This window comes from Chelonia mydas, chromosome 3, assembly GCF_015237465.2.
Source record: "Chelonia mydas isolate rCheMyd1 chromosome 3, rCheMyd1.pri.v2, whole genome shotgun sequence".
NCBI lineage: Eukaryota > Metazoa > Chordata > Testudines > Cheloniidae > Chelonia > Chelonia mydas.
In genome coordinates, this window is record NC_057851.1 from 66,546,499 (window position 1) to 66,564,395 (window position 17,897).

The 17,897-nt window shown below is 39.3% G+C and overlaps 1 protein-coding gene across 2 annotated transcripts in view; it reads right to left on the bottom strand.

Moving 5' to 3' along the window:
- Window positions 1-8,273: 8,273 nt before the first annotated feature.
- RRAGD (Ras related GTP binding D) overlaps window positions 8,274-17,897 on the bottom strand; it is a 30,506-nt gene continuing 20,882 nt past the window's right edge. For both annotated transcript variants that reach the window (XM_037894466.2, XM_037894467.2), the window contains exons 5-7: window positions 17,319-17,461; window positions 13,867-14,015; window positions 8,274-11,151 (exon numbers count right to left, since the gene is read on the bottom strand). In XM_037894466.2, coding sequence (XP_037750394.1) covers window positions 11,000-11,151; window positions 13,867-14,015; window positions 17,319-17,461 — 444 coding nt within the window. In that variant the 3' untranslated portion in view covers window positions 8,274-10,999. The remainder of the gene's footprint in view (window positions 11,152-13,866; window positions 14,016-17,318; window positions 17,462-17,897) is intronic.

Below are 17,897 nucleotides of genomic sequence, written 5' to 3' on the forward strand. Positions count from 1 at the left end.
ATCATTTATCAAGATATTGAACAGAACCAGACCCAGGACTGATCCCTGTGTGACCCCACTAGATATGTCCTTCCAGCTTGACTGTGAACTCCTGATAACTACTCTCTGGAAATGTTTTTTCAACCAGTTATGCACCCATCTTATAGTAGCTCCATCTACGCTATATTTCCCTAGTTTGTTTATGAGAAGGTCATGCAAGACTGTACCAAAATCCTTACTAAAGTCAAGATACAGCACATCTACCACTTCCCCCCATCCACAAGGCTTGTTACCCTGTCAAAGAAAGCTATTAGTTTGGTTTGACATGATTTGTTCTTGACAAATCCATGTTGACTGTTACTTGTCACCTTATTATCTTCTAGGTGTTTGCAAATTGATTGCTTAATTATTTGCTCCAACTTTCAGGGTACTGAATTTAAACTGACTGGTCTATAATTCCCTGGGTTGTCCTTATTCCTCTTTGTATAGATCGGCACTATATTTGCCACCTTTCAGTCCTCTGAAATATCTCCAATCTCTCTCATCAGCAGTTTAGGAGGTCTGACATCTTCAGATGGTATGTTGCAGGCACAAGGAATGGTGCATGTGAATTTGTCCCACTTGTTTTTAAAGGATCAGTAAGGAGTGGCATAGCACACAAACTTGCCCATCCTCCCTCACTTGGCTACCCTGAGTCATCTTGCCACATACTAGTAGAATGGCTCTGGGACTCACTACATGGCCAGACCCTTTCACTCACTATTATAATAAGGGCAGTATTTTGCCCACAATCTGTAAAGAAATTTAGAATCCTCCTTGCTGAAGGGCATTTTAAATAAAGATGTCATCAGGTGAATATTTGTGTAGTTGAAATAGAGTATAATTTAGATGAGTTGACTGTTGTCTCTGTTTGGGTTATGGTAATTGTGCTTGACAGCGGTTACAGCATCACTTAATATAGCTCACAAAGGAAGCACCTGCACTTAATATGAACAATTAGTTTCTAGCTAGAAGAAGAAATACACAGTTGTCATAACTACATCAGACAAAATATTACTGAAACAATCCGAATACAGACTTAATTTTTAAAAAGTAGGAATCCATTGTAGTTTTACCCATTCAATTAAATTACATCTTTGCCAGTTTGGGAACATGGGTAACCACACTAGGTTTAACTCCACCTCTTGATTACCTTTAGATACATGTAGGAATCTAGGTTTTAACTACCAACTCTCCATGCTACCTGCTGGCTTGTAATAGCCTCCAATTGAAGAACAGGGTGAACCATGGCTGCAAGCACAGCTTCACTAATTTCCATAGGCAATATTGCCAACCTCAGAAGTCAGGGCCCCCAGTATCATGATTTTTTTTAAATTACATTTTTAGAAGTGTGGGGGGATTATTTGCCTTCTGGTTCCAAGCCTTTATCGTGCACCACTGCAACCTTGAGGGCTAGAAACTTTGTTTTATAAATGAAAGTTGAGATTCTCATATAATCACTTGACAGATCTGGGACTTTAAGTGAAAACATCAAATACCATGAGACTTGTAGTAAAGCCACAAATGTTGGCAATACTGCATTGGACCTGCACACACAGTCACATGATCTAACTAGACTATTTCCCATGCTGAAAAACTAAAAGTGCTCAGCTGTAGCACACAGAAACTAAAATGTACCTGTTTTTACATTGCTACAGCAAACAAATATTTCCTTCTTTAAGACTATATGCAGTCACCAGAGAAAGAAACAAGATTTTACAGCTCTTCGTAAATAGTGGCCTCCTTCAGGACACTTAGGATAACCACTACTGCTGACCCCAAACATTAAAAAAAATCATGAATCAGGCCTCAGAAAAAGAGATTAACCACATTTTTACTTTTTACACAATCAGCTCACAAACACATGGTTTTTGACACTGGTAAAGGCAAACGGTATGGTTAATACATGTTTTATATCTAGGTTGGATACATTTTTCTGTGCTCTTGTGGATATTAGTGAATTAAAATAACTGATGTGAAATTTAATCATTGTTCATTTTCTCCTGCAGGTCAAGTAATTATGTGAGAATGGCTAATAAAAACACCCCTTCCGTTTCCCGGCCTCTCAGCTCCCAGCAGCTGGGGACAAGGGCTGATGGAGCTCAACACAGAGCCCAGGTTTTCATACAACAGGGATTTGGTGTGTTCAAGACGAATTGCAATATAACATCTTGTTAACTAGAGCCTATGTAAATAACTGCATTTTTATATATTTTGATCTTTTAAATACACATGCAAATAATTTCTTCAGAGGGAGTTTTTTGAGATCTCAAAAGTTTGTGGAAAAGTATAATAGTTTCTTTTAAAAAGCAGTATCCTCCACTGACACCAAGGACCACAACATTTAAAACACATTGCTTTATTGATTTACAATGTCTAGCCTTTCAACTCAGGCATTTGGCTGAAAGAATTTAAATAACCAAAATAAACTTTTTTAAAACTAATATATTAATTTATATAGTTTTTATAACATGTTTCTATTATAAAACTGAACAACTCTTTCTTATTTGGAACACATATTGAGAGATTATTATATTGTGCTCATTACATACTGGGTCAGATCAATGGTCCATCTAGCCCAGCATCCTGTCTTCCAACCATGGCCAATGCCAGATGCTTCAAAGGGAATGAACAGAACAGGGCAGTTTCAATTAATCCATCCCCTGTCATCCAGTCTCAGAATCTGGCAGTCAGAGGCTTAGGGACACCTAGAGCCTGGGGTTGCATCCCTAACCATCTTGGCTAATAGCCATTCATGAACCTACCCTCCATGAACTTATCTAATTCTTTTTTGAACCCAGTTAATAGTTTTGGCCTTCACAACATCCCCTAGCAACAAGAGCCACAGGTTGACTATGCATTGTGTAAAGAATTACTTCCTTATGTTTGTTTTAATCCTGCTTCTTATTAATTTCATTGGATGACTCCTGGTTCTTGTGTTATGTGAAGGGGTAAGTAATACTTCCTTATTCACTTCCTTCACACCATTCATGATTTTATAGACCTCAATCATATCTCCCCTTAGTCCTCTTTTCAAAGCTGAATAGTCCCAGCCTTTTTAATCTCGCCTCATATGGAAGCTGTTTCATTCCCATAATCATTTTTGTTGCCCTTCTCTGTACCTTTTCCATTTCTAATATATCTTTTTTGAGATGGGGTGACCAGAACTGCATGCAGTATTCAAGGTGTGGTCATACAATGGATTTATATAGTGACATTATGATATTTTCTGTTTTATTATCTATCTGTTTCCTAATATACTGTTAGCTTTTTTAACTGCCGCTGCACACTGAGCACATATTTTCAGAGAACTGTCCATGGTGGCTCCTAGATCTCTTTCTTGAGTGGTAACAGGTAATTTAGATCCCATCATTTGATATGTGTAGATGGGATTATTTTCCAATGTGCATTACTTTACATTTATCAATATTGAATTTCATTTGCCATTTTGTTGCCCTCTCACCCAGTTTTGTGAGATCCTTTTGATCCTCTTCACACTCTACTTTGGACTTAACTATCTTGAGTATGTTGTATCATCTGCAAACTTTGTTACTTCACTGTTTACCTCTGTTTCCAGATCATTTATGAATGTGTTGAACAGCACTTGTCCCAGCACAGATCCCTGAGGGACCTCACTATTTACCTCTCTCCATTATGAAAACTGACCATTTATTCCTTCCCTTTGTTTTCTTGTCATTTAACCAGCTACTGATCCACAAAAGGACCTTCCCTATCCCATGACAGCTTAGTTTGTTTAATAGCTTTTGGTGAGGGACCTTGCTAAAGGCTTTCTGAAAGTCTAAATACACTATATGCACTGGATCACTCTTGTCCACATGGTTGCTGACCTCCTCAAAGAATTCTAATAGATTGGTGAGGCAAGATTTCCCTTTATAAAAGCTGTGTTGACTCTTCCCCAACAAATCGTGTTCATCTTTATGTCTGATAACTCTGTTCTTTACTACAGTTTCAACCAGTTTTCCAGGTACTGAAGTTAAGCTTACTGGCTTGTAATTGCCAGTATCACCTATGGAGCCTTTTTAAAAAACTGGCATCACATTAGTTATCCTCTAGTCATTTGGTACAGTGGCTGCTTTAAGTGATAGGTTACATACCATAGTTTCATATTTGAGTTCCAAACCTTCTCTATTGAGAACTCAATGTGGGACAGTTCCTCATATTTGTCACCTAAAAAGAATGGCTCAGATGTGGGAATCTACTTCACATTCTCTGCAGTGAAGACCAATGTAAAGAATTCATTTAACTTCTCCGCAATAGCCTTATCTTCCTTGAGTGCTCCTTTAGCACCTCAAATGTCCAGTGGCCCCACTGATGGGTTGGCAGGTTTCCTGCTTCTGATGTACTTAAACATTTTTTGATGTTAGTTTTTGAGCGTTTTGTTACTTGGTCTTCAAATTCTTTTTTGGCCTTCCTAATTATACTTTTACACTTGACTTGCCAGCGTTTATGCACCTTTCTATTTTCTTCAGTAGGATTTGGCTTCTAATTTTTAAAGGATGCTTTTTTGCCTTTAACCGCTTCTTTTACTATGTTGTTTAGCCACAGTGACATTTTTTGATCCTCTTTCTGTTTTTTTTTTAATTTGGGGTATATTTAATTTAAGCCTTTATTATGGTGTTTTTAAAAGTTTTGATGCAGCTTGCAGACATTTCACTCTTGTGACTGTTACAACTGACAAACTAGTAGTCTTAGCTTTTGAAGTCCTATGAAGTCAGACCTGGTACATCTGCTTCAATAATAACTATACATACAGATGCACAGCACCTTCTTTCCAGGTGAAAGATTACTGTGTTTCCACTGAGTTTAATTCTAAAACTACGGTGTAATGAAACCAAGAGCTTTGCCAAATCATTTTGTAATTAGTGGTACCGCACAAATGAAACAAAGAACTAAGGAACCAGCTTTGTTTGATTTGATTGGCTGAAGCAGAACTTTCAGTAGTTTAGCGTAGTCTTCATTGTCTGAAGTCTAAATTAAGAAAAAATTGTTTTTTGTTTGCAAAGAGGGAGGAATAATATCAAATTACGGTATTGCTTTCCCTTTTCACCATAGTTTTAAATCAGTTTGAATTATAAAAAGGGTTGAAGCTAAGCATAAGAACATTTAGGTTAAATATCAGAAAAAAAGTTTCCTGCTAGTGAGGTCTATGAAACTGTAAAACAATTTCTCAAATATTAGTAGTGGAAGACATTTTATTTTCAATTTAGAACTAGATTGGACACAGCAAGAGAGAATATAGTCTAAGGAATATTGATCAGAACAGACAAGATAACCTGATAGGTCTTTTCCATCCCTAATTTCTAAGTCAGATTCATATCTTCCATAGAGCAACAGCACGGAAGGAGAAAAAAAAAAATCTACCAATCTCCATCCAAATGGCTTGTGTTAAGCTGTGGTGTACTATGCTGTGGGGTTCCTTTTAAAAATTGTTCTTATTTCTTTTGATAGCATGGAAACTTGCACCACAGATACCTAGTTGGAATGGACATACAACACACATTGAGGGGACAAGGTTGTAGCCAGAGAATTAACTGAATAGTGGTTCAAAAGTACAGAAGGAGCTGATGAAGGCCTGTGTTAGGACCTGCATACTGCTGACTGGGTGGCTGCATTTGGGTGCTCTTGCTTTCAGGTCCCTCACTGTTCTAGTTTTCGCATCTTCCGGATATGGAAATAATAGCAAATGTTTCTGGTATGTATCCAGAGCAACGCAGATAGCAGAAATAAGAGTTTCATAGCCAGAACTGATTTTGGTTAATAATATTGTTGGATCTAATAACTGCTTTGCAAGGAGAAAATGCTAGGTGTACTTGTTGGTCTCCTGTTCCTTCCCCACTTCCATCCTATTTTTCAGGTTATACTGCAGTTGTTCACAATTTAGTGCTCCAGGGCCTAGATTAAGCTACTGAAGATGCTGTAGTCACCTTCCCTTATGTGAAGACGTCTCAGTTTTCCTTAGCTTTAAACTTATACTCATAGGCTTTCCTCAGTGAGGGGAACATATGGCGTTACTATTCTAGAGTATAGAATCATAGGACTGGAAGGGATCTTGAGAGGTCATCTAGTATAGTCCCCTGAACTCATGGCAGGACTAAGTATTATCTAGACCATGCCCGACAGTTGTTTGTCCAACCTGCTCTTAAAAATCTCCAATGATGGAGATTCCACAACCTCTCTAGGCAATTTTTTCCAGTGCTTAAACACCCTGACAGGAAATTTTTCCTAATGTCCAACCTAAACCTTTCTTGCTGCAATTTAAGGCCATTGCGTCTTGTCCTATCCTAAGAAGTTAACAAGAACAGTTTTTCTCCCTTCTCCTTGTAAAAACCTTTTATGTACTTGAAAACTGTTATGTCCCCTCTCAGTCTTCTCTTTTCCAGACTAAACAAACACAATTCTTTCAATCTTCCTCACAGGTCATGTTTTCTAGACCTTTAATCATTTTTGTTGCTCTTCTCTGGACTTTCTCCAATTTGTCCACATCTTTCCTGAAATGTGGCACCCAGAACTAGACACAATACTCCAGCGGAGGCCTAACCAGCGTGAAGTAGAGCGAAAGAATTACTTCTCATGTCTTCCTTACAACACTCCTGCTAATACATCCCAGAACAATGTTCACTTTTTTTGCAACAGCGTTACACTGTTGACTCATATTTAGCCTGTGGTCCATTATGACCCCCCAGATCCCTTTCCGCAGTATTCCATCCTAGGCAGTCATTTCCCATTTTGCTCTAGCTAGCAAAAGAGAAGTTTTTTAAAATCTCCTATAAAATGTAACGCAATTGTAATGATTACTATTAAAAGATCTTGAAAAGAAAAGAATCCAAGAATTGTCTCTCTGAAGCAAACAATCGATACCGAACATGGTGACCTGTATAAGATTACTTAACTTTACTAATTCCTCAATTTATTGAAATAGTCGATTTACTTTGAGAGTGCTTAAAAATGGATTTGAGGTTTATAAGGCAAGCCATTTCTGAGATACTACACAACTAAAAAATTGTTAGTAAGCTTGTAAATGTGCAGACTTCCCCCCGCTCTAAGTTTCTATAATGCCTTATGCAGTGTTGTAACCATGTCGGTCCCAAGCTATTAGAGAGACAAGGTGGGTGAGGTAAAATCTTTTAGTGGACCAATTTCTGTTGGTGAAAGAGACAAGCTTTTGAGCTTAGGCAGAGCTCTTCTTCAGGTCTGGCAACACAAATACATTTCCCAAACCTGCAGAAGAGCTTGTGTAAGCTTGAGTCTCTCATCAACAGAAGTTGGTTAAATAAAAGATATTATCTCACCCACCTTGTCCCATAATACCTTGTCAGATTAGGCTCAAACTTTTCACAAAGTATTTTCCCCTCACAAGAATGAAGCTTCAGGCCCCATGATACAAGTCACAATTTTAATATTTTCTAGAAACTATTTTGTGCCATCACAAAAAAAAGTCAACTCTTGAGCCAACTCTGACTGAAGCTATTCCGGGAGATTTTTTTTTCTACACGATGTAATGTCATTCATTGTACTGTATTTATTAAAATCTCCTGGATTGTTTCAATAGTCACCAGGAGATTGATGCCGATTCCAGACGACTCCCGGCCAATCCGGGAGGGTTGGCAACCCTTCTCTTGTGTGACTATGTTTTCAATTACATATCACTGAAGCACCTTCTTGCTGAACACACATCTTCAATAATGCACATTGTACCTGTAATCACAGCATTATAGAAAGGTATTCTGATATTGTAATCTTTAAAAATCTTCCCAGTCCCAGAAAGACAGGACACATTTTAACTTCTTAAAAGAAATCACACTGCTATCAGTTGCATTTATGTACTCTGGGCTTCTGCTTATTGCATTAGTTATATAGCCCTACTCCACAAAATCAAGTTGATGGAAATGTGTATGTTAATACTGACCAACTCCTGCAGCTGGAAGTAAAAAAATATATAAAGGACATTCAAGCTGTTTATTTTAAAGAGGCACTGTCTGTTCAAATACAGCCCTAAATTTAGGTTATGTAAAAGTTTGTTTTTACAAAATGTAAAATGACTATGAAATTTAAAGAAACAGAAAGGAAACTCCGTGTTCTTTAAAAAAAAAAAAAAAAAATCTCCCTTACGCTTCACTGCTCAAACACTTCAGACTCCTGGTAGTACATGAGTACCTGACAAGGCTTTTTTTTTAGTAACTGACTAATCAAAAGTGAAAGATGAATCATCATCCAAGCTGAGGAATGCAAAAAAGTGAACAACAAAAGTAGTTTTATTTTAACATTCTTTCAGTTCTTTCAGCTTTAATAATCCAACATATTATTTGTAACATAGGTAAGATTATTTGATTTTTACCCTGATTTTATCCAGTTGGAAGTTTTGTATGATAGCTGCAAGAGTCATTCTGGTGACAGTATAATACACAACATAATGTAAAATGTAAGGCTTAACTAAGTTGACCCAAATATGTTACTGTGTTTGCATGTTTAGTGGAAAAATGTGGATGCTTACATAAAGAAACCAGACATCTTAATTAACCTCTCCTGATTCCCACAGCAGCATCTCTACGGCAGGAAAAAAACAGTAGCATTCTTTGAAGTGTCTGGTCCAATACATGGGCAGCACTGAAGATGTTCCTTGCCCCACATAATCAGATACATCTAAGAGAAGTGAAGTGGTGAAGACCGATACTCATGACACACCACTGCAACAAAAGAGGGAGACAAATATGGACACACTGTGGCCCAAATCCACTTCTGGGGAAGTGCTATGGAGGGGAGAATACAGGGGAGCACTCACTGACATGACTATTAACTCCCAAAGAAGATACTACTCGTTAGGCTGGGGGAAGCTGTCTCCAACACAGCTAGTGTCAGAGGGGTAAAATTGGGAGGTGCTCACTCTCCCTGGTATTTTTGGAGCACTCTTCCCTCTTGAACCAGTGCCAATAATGTAGTCCCAGGTAAAGAGTTTACCCACTTCTCATTTGGGGAATATGAAGTTTAGTATAGGACCTTCCCATTTCTTTTCTTTTTTTTTTTTTACCAATATACCACAGTGTACCACTGCTGCCCCTATTCCTCACACTGGCATGATGTCTCTCCCAAGCACTCAGATAGCTCTCAGAACCATACATTTGGCATATTTTTCACAATATTTATCAGATACACTAGAAAAGATCCATTTGTTGATTAAATTCATATTTTAAAAAACTCCATTTCTGTCCAATAAACTCAGACCAAAGGAACCATTTAAGGCTAAAGGATAAGCAGAAAAATCATGTACATTAGGCAGTAATGAAGGGTTAAAAGCCAATAGTTTTCTCCTTAGACTAATATTCACTTAGACATATTGCATTCTTATCTTCCATCTCAGCTGGCACTCTACTACCTTGATGTTGGGCACAGTAACAGAAGCTAAAGAATTGCGTAAGACATTTCAAGATGGTCTTATAAAAGAGTACAGTGTATGTATTCAGCAAGTCTCTCAATGACTATGTTTGCTGTTGGTAAAAACTCTCCATTTCTGTCATAAGCCAGAAAATACTGGTGGTTCTAATGCACAATTAAAGGTGCAGCATTACAATTTGTTTTAACTGAACGTGTGCTTTTTAACAAAGGAAACTTTCAAAAGTGCTCCTCCGTTATCTTTTCTGGCTACCAGGTTATTCAATGAACTCTTGCAGCTGTTCTAGAGCCATGTGCACATAAGCCCTATATAGGAGGCATGGGTACAGGAGCTGCTCTTCCCTGTGTGCTCTTTCATTTGTAAGAGCTATTCTTTAAGCTACAACTATAAAATTAATACAGAATTGAGAAGGCAAGTTTTACTTCCCCGTGCCCTCCTTTTTGGGGTGGGCAGTGCCATAATTGCTGCAAGGACAGATATGCCATTGTGATCAGTGTTAAAACAGAAAGTAGCTACATCTATGTAGATTAGAGTAAAAGAGATCAATTCTTCAGTCCTTACTTAAGAACTCCCTCTGAAATCAAAGGGAGATTTGACCCAAGTAAAGCAAGCAGAACTGGGCCCCAACATGAGCAACTTTTATTAGGATTTTTCTCTAATGCTTTAATATACCTGAAACTTAATATTATAGTGGTATGGCAGAAATGAAATAAAAACTTTTTCTTCCTCCAATTGTAGAGGCTCAGACTCTCAAACTAAGCATATAAATAAATCCTTCAGTTACATACCCTGTTCCTGAAATGTTATAAAAACACCAATGCAACATAAAGCAGTATTACAAAATAATATCTTTATAGAAAGTTATTTTAGAGCTATATGTTGAGGTAAATTATAATAAAAAGCCCAACTGAGAGGGCATTACCAGTGTTATGGAGAAGTTTGGGTAGAGTTTAGCCAAAGGCCTGTTTTACAAAAGCTAATTTTTATCTACCAGTTGGTAAAGCTCTTATTGCTATCATACTTCAAAATAAGAATTCTTCAACTTACAAATTGAAAAAAATATATGAAGTTAGATTTGTATGAATGTTATGTATTCTGTCATAAATTTTAAAAAAGTAATTGTATCAAGTTTTCTTGATTGTTTAGTAAACAATTTGATTGTAGCACGTATATAAACTACACTATACGTTTTACCTGACACCATGCATGAAAATCAGCATAAAAAACTAAGTTTATCAAAGTTTAACTCCATGAGGAGAACACGAAAAAAGTGCAAATTATGTACCCAACATTTCTGTCACAGCTGATTTTTCTTAATATGGTCTGGAAAAAAAGTTTACAGCATATATTCAGCGAATCCTTACAAGAACATATATTCATCTCAATGTTTATATACAATATTTTGCTCAAAGTACTCACTGTATATGAAAAAACTGACTGGATAAAAATGTTTAAACAGTGTTTTTTTGAGGCATTGGGAGGAAAATCCATGTAATACATCAGTCCCATTTCTCTTCCCCTTCAGTCAGTGCAACAAGAGCCTTGCTGTCAACAATGCCATTAGAACTTCAGCTACAGTGGTGCTCTAGGTGTGCCATTAGGGGTGGTTCTTTTATTTTTTTGCATCTGGCTCTGATGTTTTCTAGATCTCACTACTTTCATTCTCACTTCAAATACTTCATGTATGGCCTTGCGAAAACAATGGAAGTTATAGTCTATTAGTCCTAGAAAAAGAGAGAGGCAAAAAGGAAAAAAAGATTTTTTAATTCTAAAATCTTTATACAATATTAAAATACAATATCAAATTAACTTATTTCCATATTTTATTTACTAATGACTCACTTAACTGGCCTTGGGCTATAGTCTGTCAATCTTATGGACAACAATTTTTCATTTACTGCAAAAGCACATTTAATATTAAAACAGAATTATTTACAGTGTAGTAGCTCATGATTCTATACTAGATTCCCATATTATTTAATATATTTATTGATTATCTGAAAAGCAAAAGCGGTGGAGAGAGAAGGTGGTAGCAAAATTTGCACGTGACAGAATTATTTAACTTGGCCCTGGTCTACACCTAAAAATTAGATCGACCTAGCCACATCACTCAGGGCTGGGAAAAGTTTTGTGCCATGTGCAATGTACTTAAGTTGATCTAACCCCCCCCTCTGTAAATGCAGCTAGGTCAACGGAAGACCTAGCTATCACCTCTCAGAGAGTGAATCACCTGCACTGATGGAAAAACCCCTTCCACTGTAGCCAGGACATAGCTTTAGTCAGGACCAAGTAGGACTAAAAGGAACTTCAGAGAGACCTAAACAAGGTAGGTGAACAGACAACACGATGGCAAATGAAATTCCATGTCTATAAATGCTAAGTAATATATATTGGAAGGAAAACATTTAAAACTTCTCATATACTAAACAGGGTTCTAAATTAACTGGATCAGCTCACAGGTGGGCCCTGGGCATCACTGCAGAGAAGACTTCTGATCAGTGTGCAAATATGTTAAAAAAAATGAACAAGATGTTAGGTTGCATAAGGAATGGGATGGTTAATCTTATGATGCTTTTTATATTAATCAATGTTGCAGTATCAGCTGGAATACTGTGTGCAGTACTGGTCATCCAATCTCAAAAAGGTTATTGCTGAACAAGTGGAGGTTCAGAGAAGAGTGAAAAAAAAATGATAAAGAGCCTGGAAAGACTCTCATATGAAGAGAGATTGAAAAGAATGGGATTGTTAGAAAGGAGATGAATAAAAGGGGACATGATAAAAGTATATAAAATAATGATCGATCTAGCACAGGGCTGGGCAAACTTTTTGGCCCGAGGGGCACATCTGGGTGGGGAAACTGTATGCAGGGCAATGAATGTAGGGCTTGGGCAGGGGGTTGGGGTGTGGGAGGGAGTGAAGAGTGTAGCAGGGGGCTCAGGGCAGGGGGTTGGGGTGCAGGAGGGGTGCGGAGTGCGGAAGGGGTCTCAAGGCAGGGAGTGCAGGAGGGGGTGCGGGTTCGGCCAATTGGAGCTGTTGGGAGCGGTGCCTGCAGGCGAGGGCAGAGCACAGAGCCGCAGGGACGTGGTGCCGGCCACTTCTGGGAGCAGCACTGGGCCTGGGTAGGCAGGGACCTGCCTTAGACCCGTGGCGTCATGGGGGTGGCAATCCTGCAGGCCGGATCCAAAGCCCTGATGGGTTGGATCTGGCCACGCGCTGTAGTTTGCCCTCCCCTGATCTAGCACCAAGCCTATTAAGCATTGTTGTTTCACTACATGCTTTATTTTCTAAAGTGTAGCCTTTTCAATAAGCACCCCAAAATTACACTCCTTGTACACTATAATGCAGTATAGTTAAAGAAAAATTCACCATAATAAAAGGATATACTGGAGAAGGTCTTTACACAGTAGTGCAAGTACAGCAAAATTTGGGTTAAGCCTTGCAGACTTGCTTTGGAGTTCTTTACAATGTCATGACTATTAGTGTTAGTACAACTTGTAATATTAAAAATATAAGAGCTAATTCCAACTTCAGGGCTAAGGAAATATCCCAGTTTGACAACACCAAAGATACTAGAGCTATATATTCACACCAACACCAATCAATCATTCAATGTTGATAAGATACCCACTATGACTGGAATTCCATAAAATGAGACAAGTCCTCTAATCAATTCACTGAACAGGGATAGCACCAGTATTGCTGACTACTACATACTGACCTGCTTACGTACAGTAATCTTGAGAGGGAGGAGGTGCATTCTAGGGCTACAACAATAGTTTATTCTTCACAGCTCAGTCTATGAGACTGTCAAGTATGGTTATTAGAACCAATAGTAAGGGTGGATTGTGAGACACACAGATACCTCTCCACTAGGAATCTGACTAAGACCAAAAGCTCAATACACACAGGACAATGAACAGCTGGACAGTGAACTAGATTTGTTAATACTCACCTTGGCAAGAGTCAGAATGGTCACTCACAAGCTTAGTACCTGATACATAAAACCTGAAAACTGCCTGGTTTCCAAACATGCAGTTTGAAAAAAAATCTCAAAGAGGCAATAACAAAACAAGTCTTTTCTTATTGAAAAGTAAGGACTCAAATGATTTTCCCTTGGGTTCTGTGGATAAGATATTACAATTGCATATTCTAATACCAATAAGTGCAATGCAAAGTTAGCAAAGATGTGCTCAAACAATCATTATTTTTGTATTAGTATAAATGGAAGTCTTATTGCATTGACATTTGATTGTATGGCTTTCTTTCATACAGGAAAGTTGTTAATGTATTTATCATTTCATCTTATCTGAGTGGCAACACAAACACCTCATACTTTTAAGCACAATGATATGTAAGCCATATCAAAATATGCTTTTATTTTATATTTGTGATACCACTAGAAAGTAAAAAATCTATTACTACCAAAAAATAAAAAATACCTTTTCTCTCAAAGCTTTCTTCTCTTACAAAGCAAACAAGAGCAAGGAATTTTGTCACCTCCTTTAGATAAAGGACAGTTGTATTGTTCAGTTTTATGATTGCTGTTGACTCTTTGTCATAAGGTGTTCCTGCGCCATCTTCTTTGAGCCTAAATGGCAAAATTTAAAAAAAAAAATCATGTAGTAAGTCACTGGACAAATTTAAATTACTTATCTGTATAGACAGAAACTTCCACCTAAATACCTCAAAATGTGCTTATAAAAAATTCAGCTTCATAACTTCTCTGTGAGATACATATTATCCTTATTTTACACACTATGAAAATGGAGACAGAGAGGAAGATTAAAGGACTTGTTTAAAGTCACGTAGGAAGTCTATGAGAGCTGGGAACAGAACCCAGATATCCTGACTGTCACATACCTGAAGTAAACCACACTTCTTTCCTGTCTGTTATAGACCAATCTACCACAAACTTGTTTGCATTTTTATTAATATACAACACTCTGACCTTAGTCCAAACAAAGACTGTGAAACAATTACTCTATTCTGGCCTGATAATTTTGAGTTCAGTAACTTGATTTGGGCAGTGGCAGATGACTGATAGTTCAGGTCAATGCATTAAATTCCCCACAATGCACCTACTTATGCAACAGTATACCAAGAGGAGAGACTTCTTACTGACTCAAGCTGATAATCAGCAAATACCTGTGATAAACCTTGTAATTTGATCCCAGTAGTGTAAATGCACATAGCAATTTTATTACTCTAAATGGGTGCCTCAGTTTCATGAACTATTCGCATCAATATCTTGGGGCAGCAAGTTCAAGATTCCACATTCTGTGGTATGCATTTCCTTTTATTGCTTTTACATTTGTCTTCAATTCATTATATGGCCTCTTGATCTTGTATTTGGGGAAAGGTCAAATGTGCATCAGAGCAGCATCTCTGCAGTTTAATGTCTCAATCACTTACTCTTCTCACTCTCGCACATCTCTGCAAGCTAAAATAATCCTAATCAGTTAAAAAAATCTTTATACCCAAGTCTTACCTTATGTCTCTAAGCTATACTATATCTCAATAAGATGACAAACAGAGATTTTTAACTGGTCACAAATGCTAAACAGTTATTTAAAGAGCGCATGGGACAGTCACAGTTTTTGCACACCTATACTGTTTAAGGTGCTATGTCCATTAATGGTGCACAACAAGTAATAAATTAGATCTGTTTATTTTTGATGTACACAGCAGCAGCTTTTTCCAAAAAATATAATGTTACAGAAGCTGATCCCGAAGTATTGTATGTATCTGCAAGGCACAAGCTTTTGTAAGATTAGTGAAGCAGCATCTGAACATGTGCAATCTGTAATAAAATATAAACTATAAGAACATTCTACAATTTTTCTCCCTTTTTAAAAATCTAATGTGTACTGTACCTCAGCCAACACTATGCTTTATACGTTTAACAGGACTGTAGAACTTTGAGAGCCAGGCAAATGATTCAACTGGTACCTTTAAGATAGGATCCTTTTTTAGAAAGAGCTTTGCCCACTTGTTATCGTTAAAGACCCTATTGCAGTGTTTGCAGGTACCAAAGGCCACCACACACTCTTCATTGAGTATTTTATGGATTAGCTTTTAGAGGGCCGTGTTCCAGGATGCTCTATTTCTACCTCACTATGATCCTGACTTCAGTGGGAACAGTGGATGTTCCACATATCTCAGGATCAAGCTATAACAGATACCTTAGAAGATTTACAGTTACAGCAGTGAAGTGTATGATTGCTAATGGAAGGGGATGGGAAAATGAAAGTCAAGATAGCTGGGAACAAGAGTACGAGGAGGAAGGAGGCAAGGAGTAGCATATGTTCAAGTACCATTTGGTGGCAAACTAAACAAAAATAGTAATGGAAGCTGCACTTTAAAACAAAATGGCAAACATTTGTGTGTGAAATTCAACACTGAGATTCACAAAAGAATGTCATTTTAAAAGAATGGTCCCCTCCCCTCCCCATTTCTATGTTAATGGCTATTATTAGGACTCTAACAAATTAATGACCGTGAAAAACACATCCCAGACCATGAAATCTTGCCTCCCCTGTGAAATCTGCCAGGGAAGGGCAGAGTTGGGGGTCCCCCAGCCAGGGCTCCTACCATGCGCCAGTCTCCAGCTACTAATCCTGGCAGGTCTGGGAGGGACAGGACTTCCTCTTCTTCTGCAGAGGCCACTCCCAGGGCCAGGTCAGACGCACCACTGGGAACCTTCCCTGACTGCAGGAAGCTCTGCGCCCCCACCCCGCTTCCTGCCCCCATTGCTCCCCAGCCGCAGAGGGAGGGGTCACTTTACAGAGAGCAGGAGCAGAGCTTCTTGCAGCCAGGCAGGTTCCCGGAAGCGGATCTGACCTGGTGCCAGGAGTGGCCCCTCCAAGAGAAGAGGAAGTCCTGTCCCTCCCCAGCCCAGCCAGAACTAGCAGCTGGAGCCTGGCACATGGTAGGAGCCTCTGGCTGGGGCGCCCCCAGCCAACTGCACCAGAACCAGGGAGCCATGCCCCACCACTTTTAACATGGGCATAGTTTGGGGAGCAGGGGTGATATTGTCCGCCCCAAACTGCAAGCCTCGGGCAGGCCTGAAGTGGTGCCAGCTGGGACTGCGCTTTACAGAGGGGGAACTGCCAGTGCCGATCCATGTCTGCCTGAGGCTTGCAGTTTAGAGGGGCAACACCACCCTTGCCCCCAGCCTGCCTGGTACTGGTGGACACCCACTTGTACAAAGGTTTTGGAACCTTGTCCCCAGACCTGCCCCTCCCCAGCGCTCAAGGGTTAAAGGGCCCTTGGGCTGGCAAGGGGGGGACCCACAGCACCCCCTGACTACGGGGCCAGATGCGGTCACCCACCCATAAGGCCAGCCCTTTCTCCCCCACAAAAAAGTGATGACCCCGCACACACCAAGCAACTCCCATGTCTGTGCTGCCCGCTGCTCTCCGGCTGCCCAGCTCTGAAGGCAGCACCTCCATCAGCAGCAGCGCAGAAGTAAGGGTGGCAACACCACAACCCCCCTACAATAGTCTTGAGACTTCCCCTCAACCCTCTTTTGGGTTGGGACCTCATGCTTATAACACAATGAAATTTCAGATATAAATAACTGAAACCATGAAATTGATAATTTTTAAAATCCTACGACCATGAAATTGACCAAAATGGATGGTGTATTAGGTAAGGCCCTAGCTATTATCATAGCATATTTAAAGTCTCTGTGGGATTACATGTATTTGGGATAATTTAGGCGATTTCCCATTCACTTCGACATACAGTACTGTGTTGCCTGTAAATCTGCAATGTTTCGAAGTCATTCCAATCTGCAGGACAGTCAGTTTTTAGTTACCATATAATGTATTCTAGCCTAACAAGGTGGCTAAACAAGATTAACGAGCATGATTAACAACAATCTACTTACCCATAGATACAAGAAATATCGATAACAACATCTATCATATCACAGCAGAGCTCATAAGTTTGCATATCCACTGGAGTACTGTCCGTTGCAATATAAATTTTACTGACTACATCAAACAGAAATGCTTTCTCAATCCCAGAATTCTAGAAACAAAGAAAAAAAATCCTTTCAAGGTATATGTCTCTTCAAATAATACCAAGCTTGTATACCCCACCCCTACCACACAGATAGCAAGTACAAGTGAAAATTAATATGCAATCATATTAACCATACATTAAAGCAGTTTCATATTTATAGTATGGTAACGCATAGAGGCACCCCCACAGTCAGGATTAAGGCCAATGGGAGCTGCACCTGAGGAGCCAGTGCTTGTGGCAGGAGCAGTGCGAGGAGCCCTCCTGACTGGAGCTATGCAGACATGCGGAGCCCAGTAGGAAGCTTGTGAGCCCCACCAATCCCCTCCCCACCAGCACCACCCCCTCCTCCCAGCACCAGTGAGGGTCCCAGCTGCATGCCGCAGCCCACCCACTATGCTCCAGCACCAGCGGGGATCCTTGGCCACACACCCCCAGCACCTGC